Below are 22350 nucleotides of genomic sequence, written 5' to 3'. Positions count from 1 at the left end.
CTTTATATTTAATTAAGTGATATATCTTATAAAGTCATTAAATAAAATAATGTTCTAGAGGTTGCTGGAAGGAGCAGAGAAATAATTTTAAAATGAGGCCGACCTATCGAGGAAAAAATAAATAAATAGGCATTGAGGGCTCATTGCCTATCATCGAGATTTATTATTGATTTTTGCTAATGTGCGTTGTGGAGCCTAGGGTTTCTGCAAGTAGTCACAATTGGCCACTGAGAATGAAAACTCTCAATTGGTACGCAATTTTGAGGGTGTGAAAGATCACCTGATTTATTGCAATTGTGGGAAGGATATTTCAGTCCTTTCACTTGTACTTAATTGCTGGTTTGGAGTTTCAAGTGGAGTTGCACTTTCACCATATCATCTTCAGCAGTCAGTCTCCAGTATCTGATCAATCCAGGCTCTTCTTTTCAGTTTGTAGTTGTAACAAGTTCTCAATTGTATACAGCTAGTTAGGGTTTATCTGTAATGTGCCATGTCATAATGTTTCGATGCTGAAAATTGCCATATCATTTGTAAAAACATTTGGTTTTCATTGAATAAATACGTTGGCACTATTATTTCCTTATTTCAGCAATATACTTTAGCAGTGTATTAAATTTAGGGTTTTGTTTAGTGGCCTATTAGATAGGGTCATTACAATTTAGGGCGTAGATTGCTTTCACTAATTTTAGTACTTGGTGTTCTTTACAAGAAAATTTGAATCCAAGAGGTTGTGTGATGTAGACCTCTTCCTATAACTTACCATTCGAGAAGGCATTCTTGATGTCTATTTAATGGAGCTTCTAGCCACACTGAGTTGTCGTGGCTAGGACTAATCTGATGTTGCTCATCTTTTTTGTCAGCGCAACAATCTCCTCATAATCAATTCCTTCCCGCTGGGAGAAGCTTTTAGCAACAAGACAAGCCTTGTACATTTTTGAAGTACCATCAGCCTTGTATTTGACCCTATAGACCCATTTTCGTTCAATGGGTTTCTTCTCAAGAGGAAGATCTAACAAAACCTTAGTGTTATTCTTTAGCATTGATATCAAGGCAAAATAGCAGATTTTTGGGCATGGATCCCAATGTAAGGATTATGAGATACTGAGAAACGCTCTCAAAAAAACCCACAAAGAAAATGTTATCAAAATTTTCATTGACTAAAAAATCCAAAGGCTCTCACACGAACCCTAGTCGGCTAGAAATGATAACTAGAGGTCTGTAAACTTTCGAGGATCTCTGAAAGGAAAGAACGCAGGTCGCATTTTCAAAAAACCCTCGTCTGCAAAAACAAAAGCTGCAGACCCAAGCAGAGAAAGTGCAACTGTATTTTTAGAAATGTCTGAAAAAAATGACCAGAAAATGGTCTTTTTGAGAGCAAAAAACCATCCAAGATGAGTTGCTCAAATGTATAGAGTATTTGCTACAGATGCGACATAGAGAAAATGACCCACAAAACTCTAGAAAAAACATAGTAAAATATTGTTGCTACAAAAAAGGGTACAAAATTATTCGAGTTCTGGGAGCTGTGGTTGCAGATGACAGAAGACTAAGTCCCGGGAGATTGCGTAATCATGGGCTGTAACACAAAATCAAGGCACCAAGAAACGACATCAATGGCAAAAAATAATCTTGTCACTGCAAAAACTGCAAAGAAAAGTTGGCAAAAAAGTGGAAAATACCACAATTAGAAGCCAAGAGAAAAAAATCAAACCTAGAAAGAAAAAAATGAAAAAAAAAAGTTTTCGCAAAAATCTTTAAAATATAGCTCTGATTCCATATAAGCGGGGCAATTCAACAGTTTATAATGAATTGAATTTAATTAGATCAATCAAATCAATATATACAAGTTTACATAAGATGTTTCCATAAAAGAACTAAGACAGAAAATGGAAACATCCAAGCATATATGGGAAATATGACCATTACAAATAGGAACATGTCAGCTAGGAGAATATATGGATATTATTCTAATACCAACTAGACAACATTCACTAATTAAAAAAGGAAAACGCAAAGCACAGTGATGGATGATAAAAAGCCTCAGTTCACGATAAAAATAAATAGATGGTAGTAGTAAGCTTTTAGAGATAAAACTAAGTTGCGCGATTTAAGGCTTAATTATGACACCTAAATACATGGCTGTAAGAGCAGGGTTCATCTACATTACATATTTATCAACATGAATTATATAATATTTAAAACCTTTAGTAAATATAAACATGTTGAAATTGCAAAAATTAAATATGTATATGTACAAAAAAGTTTCAACTTCATATGATCCTACACTTGGAAAACATTTTTAAGAGTCTACATTGTATCATCATATCAAGATTCCAAAGTGATGCAATTTTTGACATGCATTCATCATAAAATTTAAATTAAATCAACAAAAAGGCAAGTCTGCAAGCTCTCATGTTTCTCCAAAGAACTTTAAACAATTCTAGTGATAATAGCTCAACAAAAGGCACTAGTTTACTCTAACTTGATATTTGAAATATTACCAATGCTTCTAGATTACCTGGTTTGTAGAAGATAATGAACATCGTTTCAACACTTCCTCCAAACATGATAAAACACCCTCAGCCACGCTGTCACTAATTATGATAGGCCTCTTGGAAGAATGATTGCTTTTGGTTGATCTGCAGGCTATTGAAGCATCCAAAAGCAGCAAGAGAGGGACAAGTATAAAGCTGAAAAATGAAACCGTGGACAGAGAATCTGCTGTCAGAAAAATGTAAAATTGAACACTACCCTAATGATATATCTGTTAACCATGTATGTTAAGCCATGTGCCATCCACCCATCTTTGGGGTGACCTACCTGTGGCATGAGTTTTAGTAGAAGGCGCTACTGATAAAGTGAGCCATTTGATTTCTACAAGTTTTAAGGCATTGGAGTAAAATTAGGAGCCATGGAAGTATAAATAAATAATACAGGAAAAAAAAATTAAAAATATGCAGGAGAACTTAGAAGTGAAATTCCTAGTTCATTTTCCTTTATGTATATAAGCCTTATAAAGTTACGTGGGGCCTAAGTGGGTAGTTTCACTTTTATCAAAACCTTAACAAATAATTTATGGTAAAAATTGCTTCGTTATCTACAGAGCATCCATGCGGAGGAATCCCCACTCCTCACTTCCCTGCTTTCATCCTCAGTGCTATTTCCTATTCAAATATTCTTCTGAGGATTTTGGAAGTTGTTGACTCTAAATCATGTATAACCCAGAGAGTCAAAAAGCATTAAATTTGTGTGCTCCCATGCTTTTGCAACCCTGTGCTTAGTACTGACCAGAAATATGTATCTAATTTTTGGGTCTTATCCAGGTGACAAAGTGATTCATATTGTCTTGTATGGTGGCCTACGTGAATTCTTAAATGAGTTGTCGTTCCAACCACATCTCAACTTTGGTAGTGGCAGGAGCAAGGCAATATCAATGTGGCTTGTCATCCATGGTGGTTACATATTATTGGGTACACGTGTTATTTGGTGGGATCCTCTTCTACATCTCATTGAAAGACTTTTCTAGTTGCCTTGCGACGATATGGCTGTGCAACAAATGTTGATTTTCTCATTACAGACAACCCCTCAAACTAACTAACTTGTGACTCTTGTGTTTGCATGAATGCTAATCAGTCATTGATTCAATCATATAGGTCCAGCATCCTCTGTGTCATGGATTTTTACTAAGAACTCAAATTGATAGCCATATGAATGCTAATTAAAAATTGTTTAATCATGTAACTCCGGCAACCTTTGGGTCATGGATTTTTTACTTTTACTAAGAACTCAAACTTGATAGCATGTAACCCATGCCCTACGGAATCCAAGCTGTTTAAGGCTTTATTGCTAGTGGTTGTGTTTTCTCTGTGTTGTAATGATCATGCCTTAACCAAGACCCATGCCAAGGCTTCATGTTCTCTTCCTATGGCTGGTGGTGATCTCAATTTTATGAGTCCAAGTGCTGTCCACTTGTCCTTGACAGCATCGTTGAGCCTGATGGTAGTCTATGGAGGTATACAGAATCAGAACAGAGGTTTCATAGCTATAAAGAGGATATCAAATCTGAGTCAATTGTGGGCATGGGCTGGACATGGGTCAAAATTATGTTTTTGGGCTTGATGCACTGGATTTGTACAAGGTGGTTGTCAACCTGGTCGTGCATTGTCACTACATTTTTCTGTGGATCAAAGCTTATCTTTATTAATTAAGACCCACACTTGTGTGCAAGGATGGCATTGGCACTCAAGGTTTGTTATTGCAAACTACCATTTAGATTAAATCCTTTGATGAATGCGCACAAGAATGAGGTAGATCAATATCAGTTTACCTTATAGGTCTGTAATAAAGTAATCAATTGAATCACATAGGCATTTCTGAAGTACCAGAATGTGACCCAATGCAGATTTCTTTTACAATGCATGTGCAAATCTTCTGGCTGCCAGCAAAGGTAGACTATGACACAACCTAATGCTGTTGCAATTTGACTTGCCACATGCACATATGCCCATGGGTCTGGTTGTACCAGAATTGTTTTGTAGACATGTTTGTGCGCGGTAATCTTTTTGTTGGCTTATTGGTTGGTATGAGGATTAAGCCTTCTGTTGTAAATCCCTCGCTTCCAGATCAAATTAATCTCTACCATCAATTCAACCATTTCTCACTTTGTCTTTCACTTCTTCTCTTGTTATAAGCTTTTGGATAAGGAATAGAATGCAGATTTTTGTCGGTCACGGTGGTGTCTCATTGTGTCCACCAACTTTCAACGACGGGGATGAAATGGCAGAAGGATGGATTTCTGGGAAGAACATTTTAGAAGGCCAGTTTTAATGAACAGCAGGTGGGACCTACTGAAAATATAGGAAATTTCAAATAATCATATTATGGCATTGATGAGACATTTATTATATGCATAATAGAAGCTTAATACATAATATTAGACTTGAATTGAGATTTCTCATGAGAGTTGCCAAATGGATTAACAAGGTTTAATTGCTTTCTTTGTCAATGTGCATATATAGTTTAATAAGATTTACAATAAAATGCCCAAAACCTGCAAGTTTCAACAACAAAATGACACAAGAATAGAAAATATGCTGCTGCCTGTAATCAGGATCTACTATATCGCATTGAAATTGGAGGTTAAGTCACTATCACTATGAGGAACTGTGTCATCCAATGGAACCCTAATCAATCCTCTTGTGTATCTTCCTCATCAATTCATGTGGCATCTTCAAGATCAACACTCCAACCTATAATTGGAGATCGTCAATCCTTACAACTATGTCTTCTTAATGTCATAAAATAGTATGCCCAAGCAACAACTTCTCCAATTCTCAACTGGTAAGCCTACTCCTCTTGATTGGCTATATAACATGCATGTCTGTATGTTATGTACAGGTGACTAAAGATTGATACAAACTTGTCATTCATCCATTGTTATGTGTTTGTCTATATCTACTTGCATTGAGGATTAATTGGTTTGTTAATGGTTGTCATTACGGCATGGTAATCAAAGTATTGTTAAATTTTCTTAATTTCTCTTTAATTGTCATATAGAGAAGACCCCAAGGTTCGCCCTCCTGGATTCTGCAGAGCCTAATGAAGAAGTGGGGCTTCCCTTCCCTATAACTTGGCATCTGACTGTCCTCTCATTGTTAACAAACCCTTCTCTTTGCCTATGACATCTTCTCACCAGTATCTCAGTCTCAGTAATGATTCTACAAAGTAGGTGCAATTTTGTGTACCAACGGAAGTGTTTCTACATCTCACCTTTAGTTACAGGTTTGAGCATAGCTACAAAACTAAAATCCAACTTTTCTTTTACAGTTTCTTGAGAAAACCATTTCAGCACTGCTTTTTTCAGGCAAGAGTTAATTTACCTCTCTGTATCTTTGTATTAGATGAAAAAAAGCTCTGGGCATGAGAGGTTCAAAAAGAAATGTATGATAAAAGGCTGATTTTGGAACCTGTTGGAAATCAACTGACATTTGAGTTGTATCTCATTAGTGATAAAGGATGTTCGGAAAAAGGGCCTGATCAATCCATGAAGCATTATATGGCATAGACAAGCTTTGTGATCTTGAAATACATTTTTACTATTTAGATTGTAACGATAATTGTATATACAACAATGAAAACATAGCTACATTATATAGGCCATCATATTAAGATGTTTCTAAATGAAACAAACGTAAAATGAAGCCGAAAATAAAGAGACTAGCTAAGATGACCGTTAAAGAAACACTGCATTATTTTAATACCCTCCCTTAATGGTCATCATTCTAACCAACCTACGTAAGACATTATTTGCAGGCCGCTTGATCACATATGCATAGAAGGCTGCCCCATCCTGGTCAGAAATGCATAGAATGCTCTACGACATGAGAATATTGCTGAGACCCTCCCTAATGCTACAAAAAAATTGGAAATGACCAAGATGACCAAAATCACTCCAGCCTAATGTTAGGGAACAAAACTGCCCCTCCTTGTAGCTAGAGATACCAAGAACAACTTCTCAAACTGAAATCACGATATTGAGGAGAAAAGCGCCAAAAACTTTTGTAGATAAGCACTACGACCCAAAACAAACTGCAAGAAACCACGCTTTTTGTGGATATAATCAACAAACCCTCAAATGATTTTTTCCAGAAAAAACAAAAAACCACAATAGCAGCAACACTGATGAAAAAATCATAAAATCCAAAAACGATTTTTGAGGATAAAATCAAAGAAACCGAACACAATGTTTTTCCAAAAAAAAAGTCCATCAAAACAAACACATGATTTTTTTACAAAAAAATTATTAAACCCAGACACTAAAGCATCTATCGTGATATTTTGTGGAAAAAAATCAGAAAACCTTTTGCAGAGAAAAAAAAACCCATGATTTTAGTGCGAAAAATCGAGCAAAAACAAAAATAGCATGAACATAACTTTTTGTAAAAATCAAGCAAACCCCATGTACAAAATGATTTTCGTGGAAAAAATTGTACCAAAACCAAAAATAATTTTTGAAGAGAAAATCAAAAATAAAAACATAAAAAATAATTTTTGAAGAGAAAATTGAAAAAAACTTGACAATAATTTTTCAAGAAAATAGTATAACACTGAACAGAATTTTTTTGAGCAAAAACCTATAAAACCAGTATATTTTTATGGGAAAAAGTATAAACCCAAAAAAAACCATGACATTTTTTTGGAAAAACATGCAAAACCCAAGATCACAGAAGATTATACAAAAAACCCTCGATTTGAAAATTTGCAGATAAAATCATGAATATGAGATTTGAATGCTGCAAGTCTTCATGTAGGTCGGAGAAAAACAAGGCACCAAAAACTTTGCAAAGAACGCAGACATCTCGTATCTGTAAAAAACACACACAAATCTCCTCAGAAGCACACCATAAACCCTAGCCACACGTTAAAGATTTTTGTCGCTAAAAAAATAAGAACTACAACAAAAATGCACCTTGGATGCAAGCCACAAATTTTGGAAGAATGCATCCAAAAAACAGATGGACCATTAATGTGAAAAAATTTTAAATGGCATGGAAAAGAGATGGGAGGTTGTGCACCTCGTTAGTTGGAAAAAAACGTAGATGCCAATTACACACCAACACAACATGCACATTAAAATGCTACATAAAGGAGAGAAGAAACGACACCTAAAATACCCACAAAAATCCTTGTGCTCGATTATTCAATCTCAACAATTTTCAGACTGAAAAAACAAAAAATCACAAAACCCTCAAATTGAAAAAACAAATTCACAATTTGTAGGTAATAAACAACCTTTGCTTTTGTTGGAAAAATAAACTAAAATTCTAAATAATTTCAAGATAATTATTTAGGATCAGACCACAAAGTTTTTATAAAAATTGCGCAAACTTAAATAACCTCATTGACCCACTCTTATACCATGTAATGGAAATTGCATATACAAAAATGAAAATGGAGTTACATTATATAGACAAGTACATTACAACATTTCTAAATGAAACAAACATAAACTGAAGTCTAAAATAGAAGCTAACTAAGATGATCATTAAAGAAGCATAACATTATTTTAATATAGATATCAGCAGCCATGCACTTCCATATAATGAGAGTAAAGTTAAATAGTATATACACTATGTTGAGAATGTGAAGGCCATTCCTTTCTCCGTCTCTTCATTTGATGGTTGTTTCTTCCTATATGAAGAGTTAAACATTTGTATAAAATGGTATAGACTTTGAATTCTACCGTACCTGCAAATAAAGATATTGCCTTGCTTTCCAGTGGATGTAGCCTTTAATGATGAACCATGTAATTCCTTGTGTTGTGTGTAGATTCTTAATTTCTTGGTTTTCCTGTTTGTTGTTTGGTGTCGATTTAATCATTAATTTGTTCTTTTGGTATTTACTCAATAAGTAGTATCAGAGCTCAAGAGAAGTTGTGGGAAAATTGAAGAAAAATGGAAGTAATAAATGTACAAATGGAAATTTCTTGGGTCAAAACTTTGTAAAGTGGAAGCTACAGCTAGGAGCTTTGCTAGTACAAATAAAACTGGAAGGAAACACAAAGAAGCCAACTGCAATGTATGATGAGGAGTGGGAGAAGTTCAACAAAAGGCGGTGGCAACAATAATATTTTCCCTCTCCAAATTGTGTTGTTTAATATTACAATAGAGAAGACACCAAAATATCTTGAGGAATGGTTATCTAACATGTATGAAAGGGCTTCAGCGTCAAATGAAATGTTTTTAATGAAGTTATACAATCTAAAGATGAAGGAAGACAAAGTTGTGTCGAACCATTTAAACGAGTTTAACACATTGATCGGCAAATTAGTTTCTGTGAACATAAACATGGATGATGAAATTTAGGCCAATTTGATATTGTGCTCTCTACCCAATATCTGGGAAGAAGGTGTAATGGTTATCAGCAACACGGTGTCCAGCAAGAAGGGAAGTGTATAAAAATTTGATGATCCTGTCGAGACTCTTCTCAGTGAAGTTACGATGAGGAAGAATCAGGTAACTACATCAGGAGATGCTTTTATAACCAGCAATAGAGGGACATCAAAAAAAAAGAGGAAATCATAACTAGAGAGAAAGAACAAAATTCAATAGGAAATCAAAGTTAAGAGGTTGAAATAGTGACTGTTGGTATTGTGGCAAAAAAGGCCATATCAAAAGAATTGTCGGTTATTCATGAAGGCTGAAAATCAGCCGGAAGAAAATGAAGTAAATGCAACACATGAAGAAGATGTGGGTAATCTAATTCTAACTATAAGAAGAAGATGCAGGTGATACTGTTGGAAAATTTACAGCAGATGTTTGGGTGCTTACTGCGAGAGCATCATTTCATGCCACTCCATGCGGGGAGTACCTCAAAAACTACCAAAGCGGTAAATTCAATAAAGTTTATCTTAGCGATAATAAATCTTGTGATATTGTTGGCAATGGGGATATTTTATTGAAACTAAAAAATGGAAATAGTTGGCTGCTACAAGACGACGGATATGTTCCTCAACTTAGAAAAAAATTGATTTCAATTAGCCAAACAGATTCTCAAGGATGCAGTCAACTTTCAAATCAAGTAGATGGAAAGTGACAATAAGAGCCTTGGTAATTGCTAGGGGCAGAAAATCAAGCACTTTGTATATGCTACAAAATCACACTAAAGTGGGAGTTATGATGGCCAAGAGGGACGATATCCACTCTTGAGCCTAGGGTATAGGATTTGTGGAATATGGAATCCTAACTAAGTACACCCCTCATATGGATGGCAAAGAGCCACATGATGGGCAACTGGTATAGTATCCGCCTAAGATACTGATACTTGTATGGAATGACTGGATACTGAAGTGGATGCGCACGGAAGCTCAGAGGCAGACAGGTGCCCTGTGGGTGCTACTCGGATGCCACTCACAGGCAACCGGATGCATCTGGATGCCTTGAGTGGCATCCAAGTAGCACCCACAATTTTTTTATAGATGAACCAACACCTCCTAGTCTACCATCAATTGTTTCATGTAAGACCCATAAATCATGCCTTAATTAAATAATCTGTTGGTTCACATCTGTCGTAATTACCTCAAATCTGTTAAACATTACTAGATGCATATTTATCTGACAGCATAGAACTTGTTATATTCTAAGTTGGCTATGTTATTTATTACAGTTTTCATTCTTCAGTCAGTATCGATACTAGAAACATTATCATTTTTTTAAGTGACTTGAATCGGACAATATATAGATATGAAATAACTCACATCTCTCTTTATCATATACATATCGACACTTCAGATTTTCGCCCAGATGTTATTACCAACTTATTCATGAATGTGTCAGCATAGACAACATGCCCTATTCCTGAATAGAAGGTTTTTCATCTCACATACTTATTAAGAAATCACTTTTGACCATATGCTCGAACAACTACATTCACCACAATCAACAATGGAAACACAATCTGTCGTTATTTTTACTTCAACATCTTTTAATTAATCTGTTGACAACGCACAGTGGCTAATAGAACGAAATCATAAGAGAAACATATTACTGTATATTAACAGGAATATTGTCTATGTCTATCAGACTTCAGAATGAAACGGAACCAAGCAAACTTCTCAGTGTTTGTGACGTATTCATACATAGTACAAATCGAGGATTCAAGAAAACCAAAGCCAGGATAATCATAATTTTCAGTGCCAGCAGTTAATCATTTTTATTCAAGACATGAAGTCTAGTACCAGTAGACAGTCATCTCTAAGTTTGGTATTTTAATATTAATATTAGGTATAGGTGTACATACACACACACACAAACACACGATTCCAAACACATCTGTACCCAAAAAAAAATCCTGCAGCCTGTATCCGCTTCCACATCTATATCCGAAATGGTAACTTAGGTATCTGCTCTTGGCCCTAGGGTAGAAGACCGATTGGATATGGATTCCTCACTGGGCACACCTCAAATGGATGGCAAAGTGCCACATGATGGCCAAGATGGATACTATTCACTCTTGGGCCTGGGGTAGGGAATTGGATATGGATTCCACACTTGGCACACTCCCTCGTATGGATGGAAAGAGCCATATGAAGAGGATCGTAACCGACTATGAAATTTCTCATTGGGTACAACCCCTTATATGGATGGCAAGGAGGGATGGTATCTATTATTGGGCCTAGGACAGAGGATTGTGAAGGATTGTATAAGGCACCCTAATGTGCCCCTTATCCTAGCCCCCCTGTGGTTGAGCCCCACCAATGAATGAACATATATCTTATAATTAAATTAATAATCCTAAGCCTAGTTGAAATAATCTTATGCTTTTAATGTCTCCAATGACGAAGATCTATTTTTTGGATTACGTTTCAATGGTCTTGTAATGTCCCATGTTGGGGCCTGATTGAATTTGTCTTAAGTCTCTCAATTAAGGTTTGGATTGTAATGTCCATGATGAGATTAGTCATGCATCTCATTAGATTTAAGTTGTCTTTAACACTCACATCCAACCGTATTACTATTTCAACTCTAAGAGAGAAGGAGTAGGTGTTATCAAGTTGCCTAGACACCACTAATGGATTTCCTCAAAGATTACAAATCCAAGTTTGTATCACGAAGGCTTACGGAATGCTAACCCCTACCCTCTCTAGGGGCAAGATAAATTTGCTTGGAATTATACAAGCCCCTCCTTGGTAACACTTCAATCTTCCCTTCTTAGTCAAATAGTAATTGGCTCTGAGTTTATATTTATAATCTTGATTATCAATGATAATACATAATCATTTTAATTGTTATTATAATAGATATATTTATTTATTTATTTAAACAAGTGTGTGTGTGTGTGTGTGTGTGTGTGTGTGTGTATATATATACGTGTATGTATGTATATATGTATATATATAATTTTGAGTTTATTATTATTTTTGTCTATGCAAGACCATGTATGGATCCCTTATTCGTAACAGCACTTTATTATACTATTTTGTAAATTAGTATCAATGCATAGATAAGTTACAAACATACTACTTGTTACCTATACTCGTAAGTTGTAAGCAATTAAATATGTTTTAATTCCTTTATAAGTAGGATGATATATATTCCTTTTTGTGATCCTTCTTAATTATAATATAAATTCTCTCCTCTTCGTACTCTGAGAATGAAATTGATTTGTATTGCAAATGGTCCGTGTACCCTTTGGTATAAGTTGTGACTCTTCTTAAACAAATCAAGTTTTGTATAATCACACCCCTTAGACAATTGGGTTAGTAAATCTTTATTTTTGCTGGTTCTATACTTCGTGTGATTTGTTGTTTATTGTGTAATACTTATTTTATTTATTTATTTTATTTATTATTTATCTATTCATACAGTACCATTATTATTTCAATAATATTTTAATAATAGATCACAATATTAAGATTATTAAATTTATAATTATGAGAATCTTTGTTTGTCATTTAATCTACTGGTTTATATAATAATATTTTATTCAACAATTATAATATTTCTTTTGCAATTTAATAAAATTAGTCAAACTCTAGGATGTGGACATCACAGATCTCCTACTATCTTGAAGGACCTTAGCGAGGTACATCATGTTAATAATTCTATTCTTATTCTTGTTCTTCTTGGAATATGTAATTTAGGGCAAAAACTTGGGCATTTACAGAAGGGGACAGTACAAGTACATAGTGTTGGTAGCCAATCAAAGTTCGAGTACAAGTGAGACAAACAGAGCCAAAAGAACAGTGCTTAGGGAGGTGTTCATTTATAGACCAATTAAAGAGCAGATAAACTAAGATAAATTTATTAGTGTACAACAAGAGACCACAAGGGTCTATGTGACTAAAAAGTGTACAAGGCCACAGCCAACAACGGGAGCACCAAACGATGTCCACAGAAAGAACAAACATGAAAGAAAAAGAATAGAAAAGGAAACAACTAGATACTCCTCACATGCAATTGTTAGTTCAAGACTAGAGGATACAGTCTGTTAATGGTTAGCGTCAGAAGAAGCAAAACATGAATCTTGTATGCTACCACTGTTTGCTTTGCATCACAAAGAAATAAGCATCTATATTTTTGTTACTGCTATCTACTTTACATTACAGAGATATAAGCTTCAGAATTATGCTAACACTGTCTGATATGCATCACAGAGATATGTGCATACGTACATACATTCATGCCTATGTATGCATACATATACATATACATATATCTCTGTCATACATCCAAATTATTGACAGCATAGTGAGCATATTGTGACCAACTTATATTGGTTGGGCTTTATATTATCAGCAACTTATCATATTACTTGTATCGGGTTTCATATCCCGTGCCTTGCCTTTGTTATATATTATCAGGCCCTTTATGTTGTTATCGGGCGACAGCTTATAATTGATTGGGCAGTTATTATTAACTAAACATGCCTCCGAAGAGGCATGTCCCTACGTGGCTTTTAGGCCACGTAGAGACATGACTCCGAAGAGTCATGTCTCTCACTGCTTGTATATATACTCTTCATTGCCGCAGAGAAAAAGGAACGATTCAAGGCATCTAAGTACCTGCGGATAAGTATCAGTATTGTTTATTATTGTTATCACTTTCACCTTTTGTTATATAGTGATCAAGACCTTTACCCGTTGCTGAAGGAGGAAGATTGTTAAAAGTTTGCTGCAAGTCACAGTCAAAGATAAGTACTTATATTCTGCTTGATTTAATTCAGAACTTATCTACAAGCATTATTCGTAATTGTTTATCTATCAGAGATCCACTATTCTTAACACAATCTAGGGTGAGGGAAAACCCTAGAGCATCTCAAATAACTGTTGGAGAAAGGGTGATGTTATTGAGTGTATCCTCTGTGAGGTCTAACAGTTATGGTGGGACCCAAAGAAGAAAGGTTGAGCTATTGCTTTGTCCCCCAGGCAAGAGAACTAGGAGTGATGAAGGAGGTGATAAGCAAGTCAAAAGTTTGTCTAAATGGAACATGAAGCTGTAAAGTGTGATCACAAAGCCGCATGGCCTCTTGGAGATAGAGAGCAAGGCACTGTTGGTCCATATATCTAAAGAATGTAGAAAGGGACCTGCAATACTTGAATAAGCAGTAGAACCTTCCTCTGATCTCATAGTAGATGGGTAGCAAGAAACAAAATGGGTCTTCATCTCCGCCTCCCTTGGGGACAAAGGCGACACATCCTATCCTCTCTGTCAATATGATGGTCAATTTGCATATGTAACCGATGAAAGCCCACTCTAAAAGACCCCAAAGAGATGCGGAGAGACTGAGTCTAGCAACGAGTGAGGTACCATGGGTGCACAACAACCCCATCTTGAATATCCATGTGGTCCTCAACATAGAAAGCCATCCTCAAGCAAAGCCCCACCTGGAGGGTTACTCCATGTCGTGACAATCTGTTGTTTGCAGACATCAGTCCTGACGTGCTCATTCAACTCCTGTCGAGAGAGGACGAGGTGAACGGGGGCATCCAGAGAGAATTGGAGGGGGAAAGGTGGTCCATCACAATCCCAACCAAACCAAGAGAGTAGAGATTGAGAAAAACAACAAGGAGCCCTACTAGCATGATTGAAACTCATCACCACCTCGGAGAGCAATAAGCCATGTAAGAGTATCTATGGCGACCCTCAAACGAGTCTGTGACACTCTGAAGCTAGTGGAGAAACTACACCAAATCAAAGATGGCCCAGGCCTGAAAGGATGAGCCCCAAACTCAGCCAAGATCATGTTGTGAGGAGTGGACCGGTCACATCTAATAATGTGCCGTAGGAGGGTCTAGACTCTCTACCGAAGCCCAATCTCAAATAATTTCCAAAAGTTTCACAGTAGATGTAGAAGAAAATCTCAAATAATTTCCAAAAGTTTCATAGCAGATGCTAGTATATCCATTGTTGAGCAAGGGCTAGCGAGGCCATCATTTGCACCTGCATGTTTTGAGCCCAATCAAGAACTATATTCAAATTCGCATATTGAGCTTATGGCCATGGTACAGTGTAGTGAGAAACCTCCACAGATTAGAAAGGTAGACAAACCTCCAAATACAAATCAACTGCCATCAACTCCTCAATTACAACCAAGAAAATTGCCGTGGTAAACAATCTAAGCCCAAAGAAACAACAGCAAAATCAGCACGCATGCACAAAATGTTCAAAATGAAAACTACACAGAAGCTAGAGATGGAAGAAAAGCATTGATTAGGGGCTTTGGTAATATTCAACCACAATCAACTAGTTCCGTATAAGGACATCTAACATACTTAAACCTTGGAGATGACCTAAGAAAAATGAAATAGTACTACCTTGATTTCCATACACCTTCTGGTAAAAAATGGCGGAGAGTCTAGAAAGATTCAATGTAGAAAGAGACTCGATATTTGCATTGGCACTTTGAGCAAGCCTCAAATTTTAAGGGACAGAACTGCTTTGCATTTTAAAGTAGAAAATGTTCAGCTGTCAGTTACTGACTCTGCACTTGGAGAAGCCACATCCAAAGTGTTCTTGAACAGAATTTGGAGAAGCTTTAGTCTTGCAAAGCATCTCTGGGCTTAGTTAAAATGTGACATTGAAATGTGGCTGTATGGGTTGGACTTCAAGTGGAAGGTTGTTGAGAATATAAAGTCCAGCGATCATCTTGCCATTCCTTTCCTCCATCTCTTCATTTGTGGGCTTTCTCTCCATATTTTAAGAGTCAAATATTTATATAAAATAGTTAGTTGAAATTTTGAATTCTGCACTAACTGTAAATAAAGATGATTGGGCGTATTTCTGATTGTTATTTGGAATTGATTAAATCTTTAATCTGCTCTTCTATGCAAAACATCCCTATTTGTTTTTCAGTAATGTACATAAATCTTTACGGCTAGAACTTATAAACAAATTAAAGCAAAATCCTTAGAGAATTTAAGTTAAATATTGGAATTGACATGCCATAACTCGGGCATGAACTGGATAAATATCATTTAACTATCCCAAGTACGAATTTGAAGCTGAACAGCATTCAGGTTGTAGTTTTCATAGTCAAGTGAAATACGCACATCAAAACTGAAACAGCTTTTCATAAAACAACACCTCTATGGCTGATTCCAAGTTTTATTTTACCTTTGGGAGAAAAACATTTAAAATGAGCTTATAAAACATCCCGCATGACGAGGACACAAAAATCAGTCATGCTCCAGTATTTTTAGTTGTTCGACATACAAGCCTTGTCTACGTACAATCAGAGCACTGTAAGGTAAAAGTATACAGATAACTGAAATAAATTGAGAGGGGGTGAAGAAATCTTACTCGAGGCATGGATTTAAGACCAGAGGCGCAGATTGTTGCACATATGCAGTGAGCGAATGTAGCAGCGAATTAGAATTCCCTTGAGAACTCCCTAAAATCTGAAACAACTGGGTGCATAGAGGTTTCAGCTCGGAAAACACCCTGCCTGCTTCTTTCTCCTCCATTATTTCCCACTTGCTGCCCTTCCAATTTATACTCGAACTATTTCTCAACAGATGTGGCAAATAAATTAGAGTTCCAAACTCTTAAAAATGGCTCTAGCCCTACAATATGGAGATGCTTTTCCGAAAGCCACTAAATATGAATACAATTCCTGCATATAACCACGCGAACTGATTTGTCTTTTCTCCAATAGAGTTGTAGCCCGTAGAAACTTCCACCGTAATGAGCTAAAATAGCACTTTCATGGACAAGAATATATACAAGAAACACATTACATAAATGTAATAGAGAAGTGTACTTTTTTTGCTGCCCAAATGCGATACCTGCAAAATTGGTAACATTATTAGTGGTTTGTAAACAAGGGACGCGATGCGTCACAGTTCCTGCAATATGCTATAAAGGAGCTTGGAATAGAGTTTTATTAGTTCGATGGGAATTTATGTTACCTTGAAATATGCCATAAAATTATGAAAGTAACTGACAAAAAAATTAGCAAATAAACATAAAGAGAGTTGTAGAACAATATTCAGTGGACATAATAGTAAAAGTGCATGCAACATATATTAACTAACTATAGAAAACATTGAAAGCTATCAAATTTTGAAGTGGGAAGAAGTATGTATATAGAAGGCTATCAAATTTATGTGCAATAGAATCTGACAATAGATAAATACATCAACATTGTAGTAATTCTATGACGACCCATGACTTGATTGAGTTTATCGTGAGAAAAATCAAAATGATGTTCATATTTCTGTGCATTGTCATAATGCAAAATCTGCATTGCTTTTCCATTTTTTGAAGTGGGAACTACATTCATAGCAAGTACAAATTAGAATAGAAAAACTGTACAATCTGTGCTTTAAAAAAAAAGCAGAAATGCATGTGAATAGCAACAAAGGCAATGATAATAATAAGAGCAATAAAATTTCAGAACAACATGGAAAACTGAAATTAAGTAATTCTTCTTGTTCATACCTTTAAGCAAATATATGCAGATATTTAATAGTGACATACACCAGTCATTATATGCAGGTTGTGCTGAAAATGATGCATATGCTTTGAAACAAAATAGGCTGACAAAGACAATACTATTATCATTTACCATGTTACCATTATGACAAAGACAATAGTAAGTTTAATTAGAATAATAGCATGCTATAATTACTGTCAACATTAACATTGATGCTCTAGCAATTTAAGTATCAATCTTTTAAGTGATTTCATCTAACACTTTTGATCAGCTTTAACAGCAATCATTCACGCTAGAATGAAAAAGAAAGAAAGAGACAAAGAGAGACCATTAAGCTCTCCAAGCTTGTATGCATTTAGCTAGTTTCTAAATTTGTTAACAGATTTTCTTTTCTTTTCAAAATGAGGTTCATATTTCTGTCCACTTTCATAATGCAAAATTTGCAAGTTTTTCCATTTCCTGATCTGCGTTGCCTTTCCATTTTGTGGAACAAAGGTCAAAGCTAGAATTCTGTCTTTGATCCTTGTAATAATTTCATCCTAACAGATACAAATAGACTTTGTAAATAAACAATGTACTAGAGGAGTAGACATTTTTTGGATTCTATTTGCTTTAAGGCTGTAATTTGTATGATATAATTTTGCATGTTTGTCAGAGGTAATCGACACTCACGAATTTATAACTATTCATTTCTATTTTAGCTTTCAATGTATATTTAAAAACTAGTTCGAGCAGGTGCACATGTATTCTTATCAAATACTTAGAGCCATGTACTGATCATGAAGATAAATTCTAATGTTGAAATACAAATTTGAATCCTAGTTACCTACCTAAAAAAATTGCGGTGGAAGACTACTACCTCGTCTACATGATTTGCCTGTGATTGCTTATTTTCCAAAACTTATACAACACCGACTTTTTTGGTGCAAGAGGGTCTCGAAGCAATGGAACCATAGGCCATTAACAAAAACTCTTATTTATAGTGCCATTTACTTCCACTTCTAGGCCATTAGACCAAATCTAAAATTTTGCATTGAACAAGATTTTCAAAATTTTCTCAGATGCTAATTCTCAATTCTAAAATAATAGCTACTTTGTTTTATATTCAAAATAACTTCACATGTTTGTTTACATTGGTTTAATCCACAAAATTATTGCATTTTGAGGAAATCGTCCTGTCAACAGCATACCTGAGCATTATTGCCTATATCTCCAGCAGTAATGGTGTGGCAAGCACCTTCCTTCTCATATGGGCCTGAAAGCTTCTTAGAGAGCCCATAACGAACCAGAGATATATTTAAGTCTCCAACAATCTTAAAGGCCTCATCAAGGAGGAATTCTCCAAATCTTAAATATCTATGTGAAAATCAGCAAAAATAGATTCGGTGATGTAAGTAGCCAGCTTTGAGCTAAGGTAGCAATGAACTATCATGTTTTTCAATCATTTTCTCATGACAAACTATTAAAATAATATAGTATTTTTTTGTTCATAATGGCTAATTAAAATTTTAGGATAAACTTTAGGAGTATTCATTTATTCTTTTAGTTAAGTTCTTATCATCTGCTTTCTTTGTTATCAATGTTATCCTTTTCTGATATATCATTGTAACTAGTATTTAAAGAGAATTTTGCTCCTTCGTAATTATTGAATATCTTGGTAATCATTCTGTGTTTTCACTTTTTGTAATATGGTATCAGAGCACAGCGACATCTCAGGATTGATGATCATTATGAATTCTACACTGTGACAGTGATCAATTGCATGCATGTAACACAAAATTTATCAAAAGGACAATGGATTTTGATGGGGGTTTTGAGAGATTTTTAAACAGAACTCATGATCTTTTATCATGTTCAAAAATTGTGATATTATTCTACGGAAAATTATGATTTTATTATGTGGTAAATCATGGCTACTTTTTGACAAAAAATGTGCTCCATGTTTGTCTCAACATTTCAATCTTTTACTGAAATCACAACATGATTTTATCATGTCATCTAGGCTTTTTCGTGTGAGAATGTGATCAGCTCACATTGACCACATCGTCTCCCATTTTTTTTCAACATTTTTTGGGTTGTTCTTGAAATGCAACATGTTTTTACCAGATTTTATGACAATTTCTTTTTAAATGATGGGTTTATAAAACTGTTCAGCAATGGCTAAGGTTCGGCAATGATTTTCTATTGCCGAATTTTCAGAATTTTATTTGCAAGTTTTTGGTGATTTTCTACTAAAGGCATGGGTGTTGTATGCTGCCTAGGATTTTGATAAAAATGGCTAAAATTTAGTAAGATGTTCTTTCATGGAAGCTATTGTATCTTTTATTTTCCATGATTTACAATTGCAGAAGGGATAGTTTCATTACCCTACATGATGTTGAAAGCAAAACAGTCCTTCACTGGCAAGATTTATAACACTTGAAAGCAGACAATGTTCATGATATTTGACTATAGGTGACTTCATAAGATCATCCACAGGACTGACATTGGTCAACAGTTGCAGGTAAATACGAGGACAAATATGATCAGCATAATCATGAAGGCATCATGCTAATCAAAATATCAATAACAGATGCAATGTTTCTAGAGGTTCCATCAGACAAAAACTTTGCAGAAATTTGGACGCACCTACAGGTTTGCATACATCTAGCTCTGCGTCTCTATAGGGGAGCATGCTACGTACTTCGGCTACAACGCCCCCCTGAACTCCGGCTGCAAACATTTGCGAACTACTTGGGAGAGGAAACCCTAACTCTAATTAACCTCGACAAAGTTATTTTTATGTAAAGGATAATATGCAGATATTTGGCAACATTAATAGCGGCTCGAATCTTTTTCAAACAACGCACGACTTGAATCCCTGTTACTCGCATAAAATTACTGGGCTCGAAGAGAAAATCATCGTTACAGAAAAATTAAGCTTTGTCAAACACAATAGATAAGCATTTACGGGTTCATAAAAACTTAAATCAAGAAGTCACGAAAAATGAGATGGATTTTGGATAAACCCAAATAGGTAATTTTCTAAACAAACAAATACCAAACAACAATTTGGCCTAATGAGCGTCCATCATCTCAAAATATTTTAGAAAACCCCTTCATGTTTGAATTAAAACTGAGAACCCAGTTAAAAAAAATTCAAAGTATTTTAACCCATATGAATTGGAGATCAGTTAAACCCAATTCCCCGATGAAATGCCCAAATTCAGAAAGAGTCCTTACCACTTGGTGCTGGAACAAGCATAGGCTGTGGAGCAGATGTTACTATGTACTGGAACAATTTACCTTCTTCAGCTGAACACACCAAAACACTGATAGAGAATGAGGTAGCGTATGAGAAGCTATCAGAGAATGAAAAACACAAGTAAATGGGTAACAATTCCTCTCGTCAACACCTGCTTCAGAGACCTGGATGACAAATGGAAGACATGGATATGGACGAACAATATTCAATGTCAAACGCAGAAGAAAATATTTGCAGAACCATCATGTTTTAAATTTATCCAGATAAATGCCAACCGACTCCAACCATTGATGCATGTTAATTAATTCCCAACAAGTAAAGACAAATGCAAAGATTTAACTGGCACAGACATACTATGTCATACTATGTCAGGGGTATTTATTTGTTCATAGCTATTAATAAATATCGGCCCCTTGGCCTAAATTGACCATAGTCAATGGAATGTCAAATAAACAGTATTTTAGATATTTGAAAAATAGTTATTTTAATGTTATAGTTTTTTTAAAGAAACATTAAAATAGATTAGACATGTGCTTATTATTAATGAAACTAAAAAAACTTTTTTTATAGTGAAAAAGAGGCAAGTATTAAGAATGAGTTATGATATGATGCAAATGGTAAAATAAAGTGGGAACTAGGTTATAATTTAGGAACAAGATAGAGGTAAATAAATTAGTACAATGTATCATTAAATATCAATTAATTGAATGATCAAACAATTATAAAATCTTATAAAACTATTCAAACAATAATATTCATTGAATGATCAAACAGTTATAAAATTCTACAAAACTATTCAAACAGTAATATTCATTGAATGATCAAACAGTTATACAATCCTACAAAACTATTCAAAAAGTGATATTCATTGAATGATCAAACAGTTATAAAATCCTACAAAACTATTCAAACAGTGATATTCATTGAATGATCAAACAATTATAAAATCCTACAAAATTATTCAAACACATTCTTTAAACATGTTTCAATAAAATTATCAAACAATCTTACAAAATCGGTCAAATACACTATTAAAATCATTAGATAATCTACAGTCAATAGTAATAATACATTTAACATTCAATATCAACCATCAAATATCAATAGTAAGCTTACAAAACTAATCAAAGACACTACTTAAACATGATCCAATACCAACAATAATCCTACACCTCATCCATACAAAATAAATAGATAATTATTTTTATATTTTTATTAATAAGAATTGTGATTTGTGTGTCCGTCATAAGACTGCCAAGCCCAACAAATTGATGGGTTTTCGTATTCAGTTTGGAATTGACATCATTTTTTGCTTCGAAATTGGGTATGCTTCAAATGTACGGGTTCAGCAGAATTGCAAATTTGACGCCTAGTTTTATCCCTTCCAAGTTTCCAACATTCAACCAGCGTTTATCTTGAAATGTGCTTTCCACGTTTCCAAATGCTAAAGATTAACTAAGTCTTGTTTAACTCATTACTTTCATTGGTTTCAAATCATGCTTTTGTGGGTGGACTGTAATGTTCATTGGACTGCATGTAGCAGTCCAAAACATACAGATTCCCAAAAAAACTCATGGAACCATGGAATTTACTTATGTCAAGATTTTGCACTGATAGTGCCATATAATCAATGTTGTGTCGCTTGTTTTTTGTAATCACTTATAAGTATGTAA

General features: G+C 34.9%; 1 protein-coding gene across 5 annotated transcripts in view; it reads right to left on the bottom strand.

Moving 5' to 3' along the window:
• Nucleotides 1-21071, bottom strand: part of LOC149565304 (uncharacterized) — a 187644-nt gene extending 166573 nt beyond the window's left edge. For 2 of the 5 annotated variants that reach the window (XM_089818835.1, XM_089818840.1), the window contains exons 1-3: nucleotides 20656-21029; nucleotides 16299-16783; nucleotides 2519-2690 (exon numbers count right to left, since the gene is read on the bottom strand). In XM_089818835.1, coding sequence (XP_089674961.1) covers nucleotides 2519-2690; nucleotides 16299-16462 — 336 coding nt within the window. In that variant the 5' untranslated portion in view covers nucleotides 16463-16783; nucleotides 20656-21029. Of the gene's footprint in view, nucleotides 1-2518; nucleotides 2691-16298; nucleotides 16784-20655 lie in introns of those variants that run through there. The other 3 variants (XM_089818836.1, XM_089818838.1, XM_089818837.1) reach the window with 3 other exon arrangements.
• Between the last annotated feature and the right edge of the window lie 1279 nt (nucleotides 21072-22350).

This window comes from Cupressus sempervirens, chromosome 3 (assembly GCF_028749045.1).
Source record: "Cupressus sempervirens isolate cs-2001-9-10 chromosome 3, ASM2874904v1, whole genome shotgun sequence".
NCBI lineage: Eukaryota > Viridiplantae > Streptophyta > Pinopsida > Cupressales > Cupressaceae > Cupressus > Cupressus sempervirens.
This window is presented reverse-complemented; position numbering and strand designations above follow the sequence as displayed.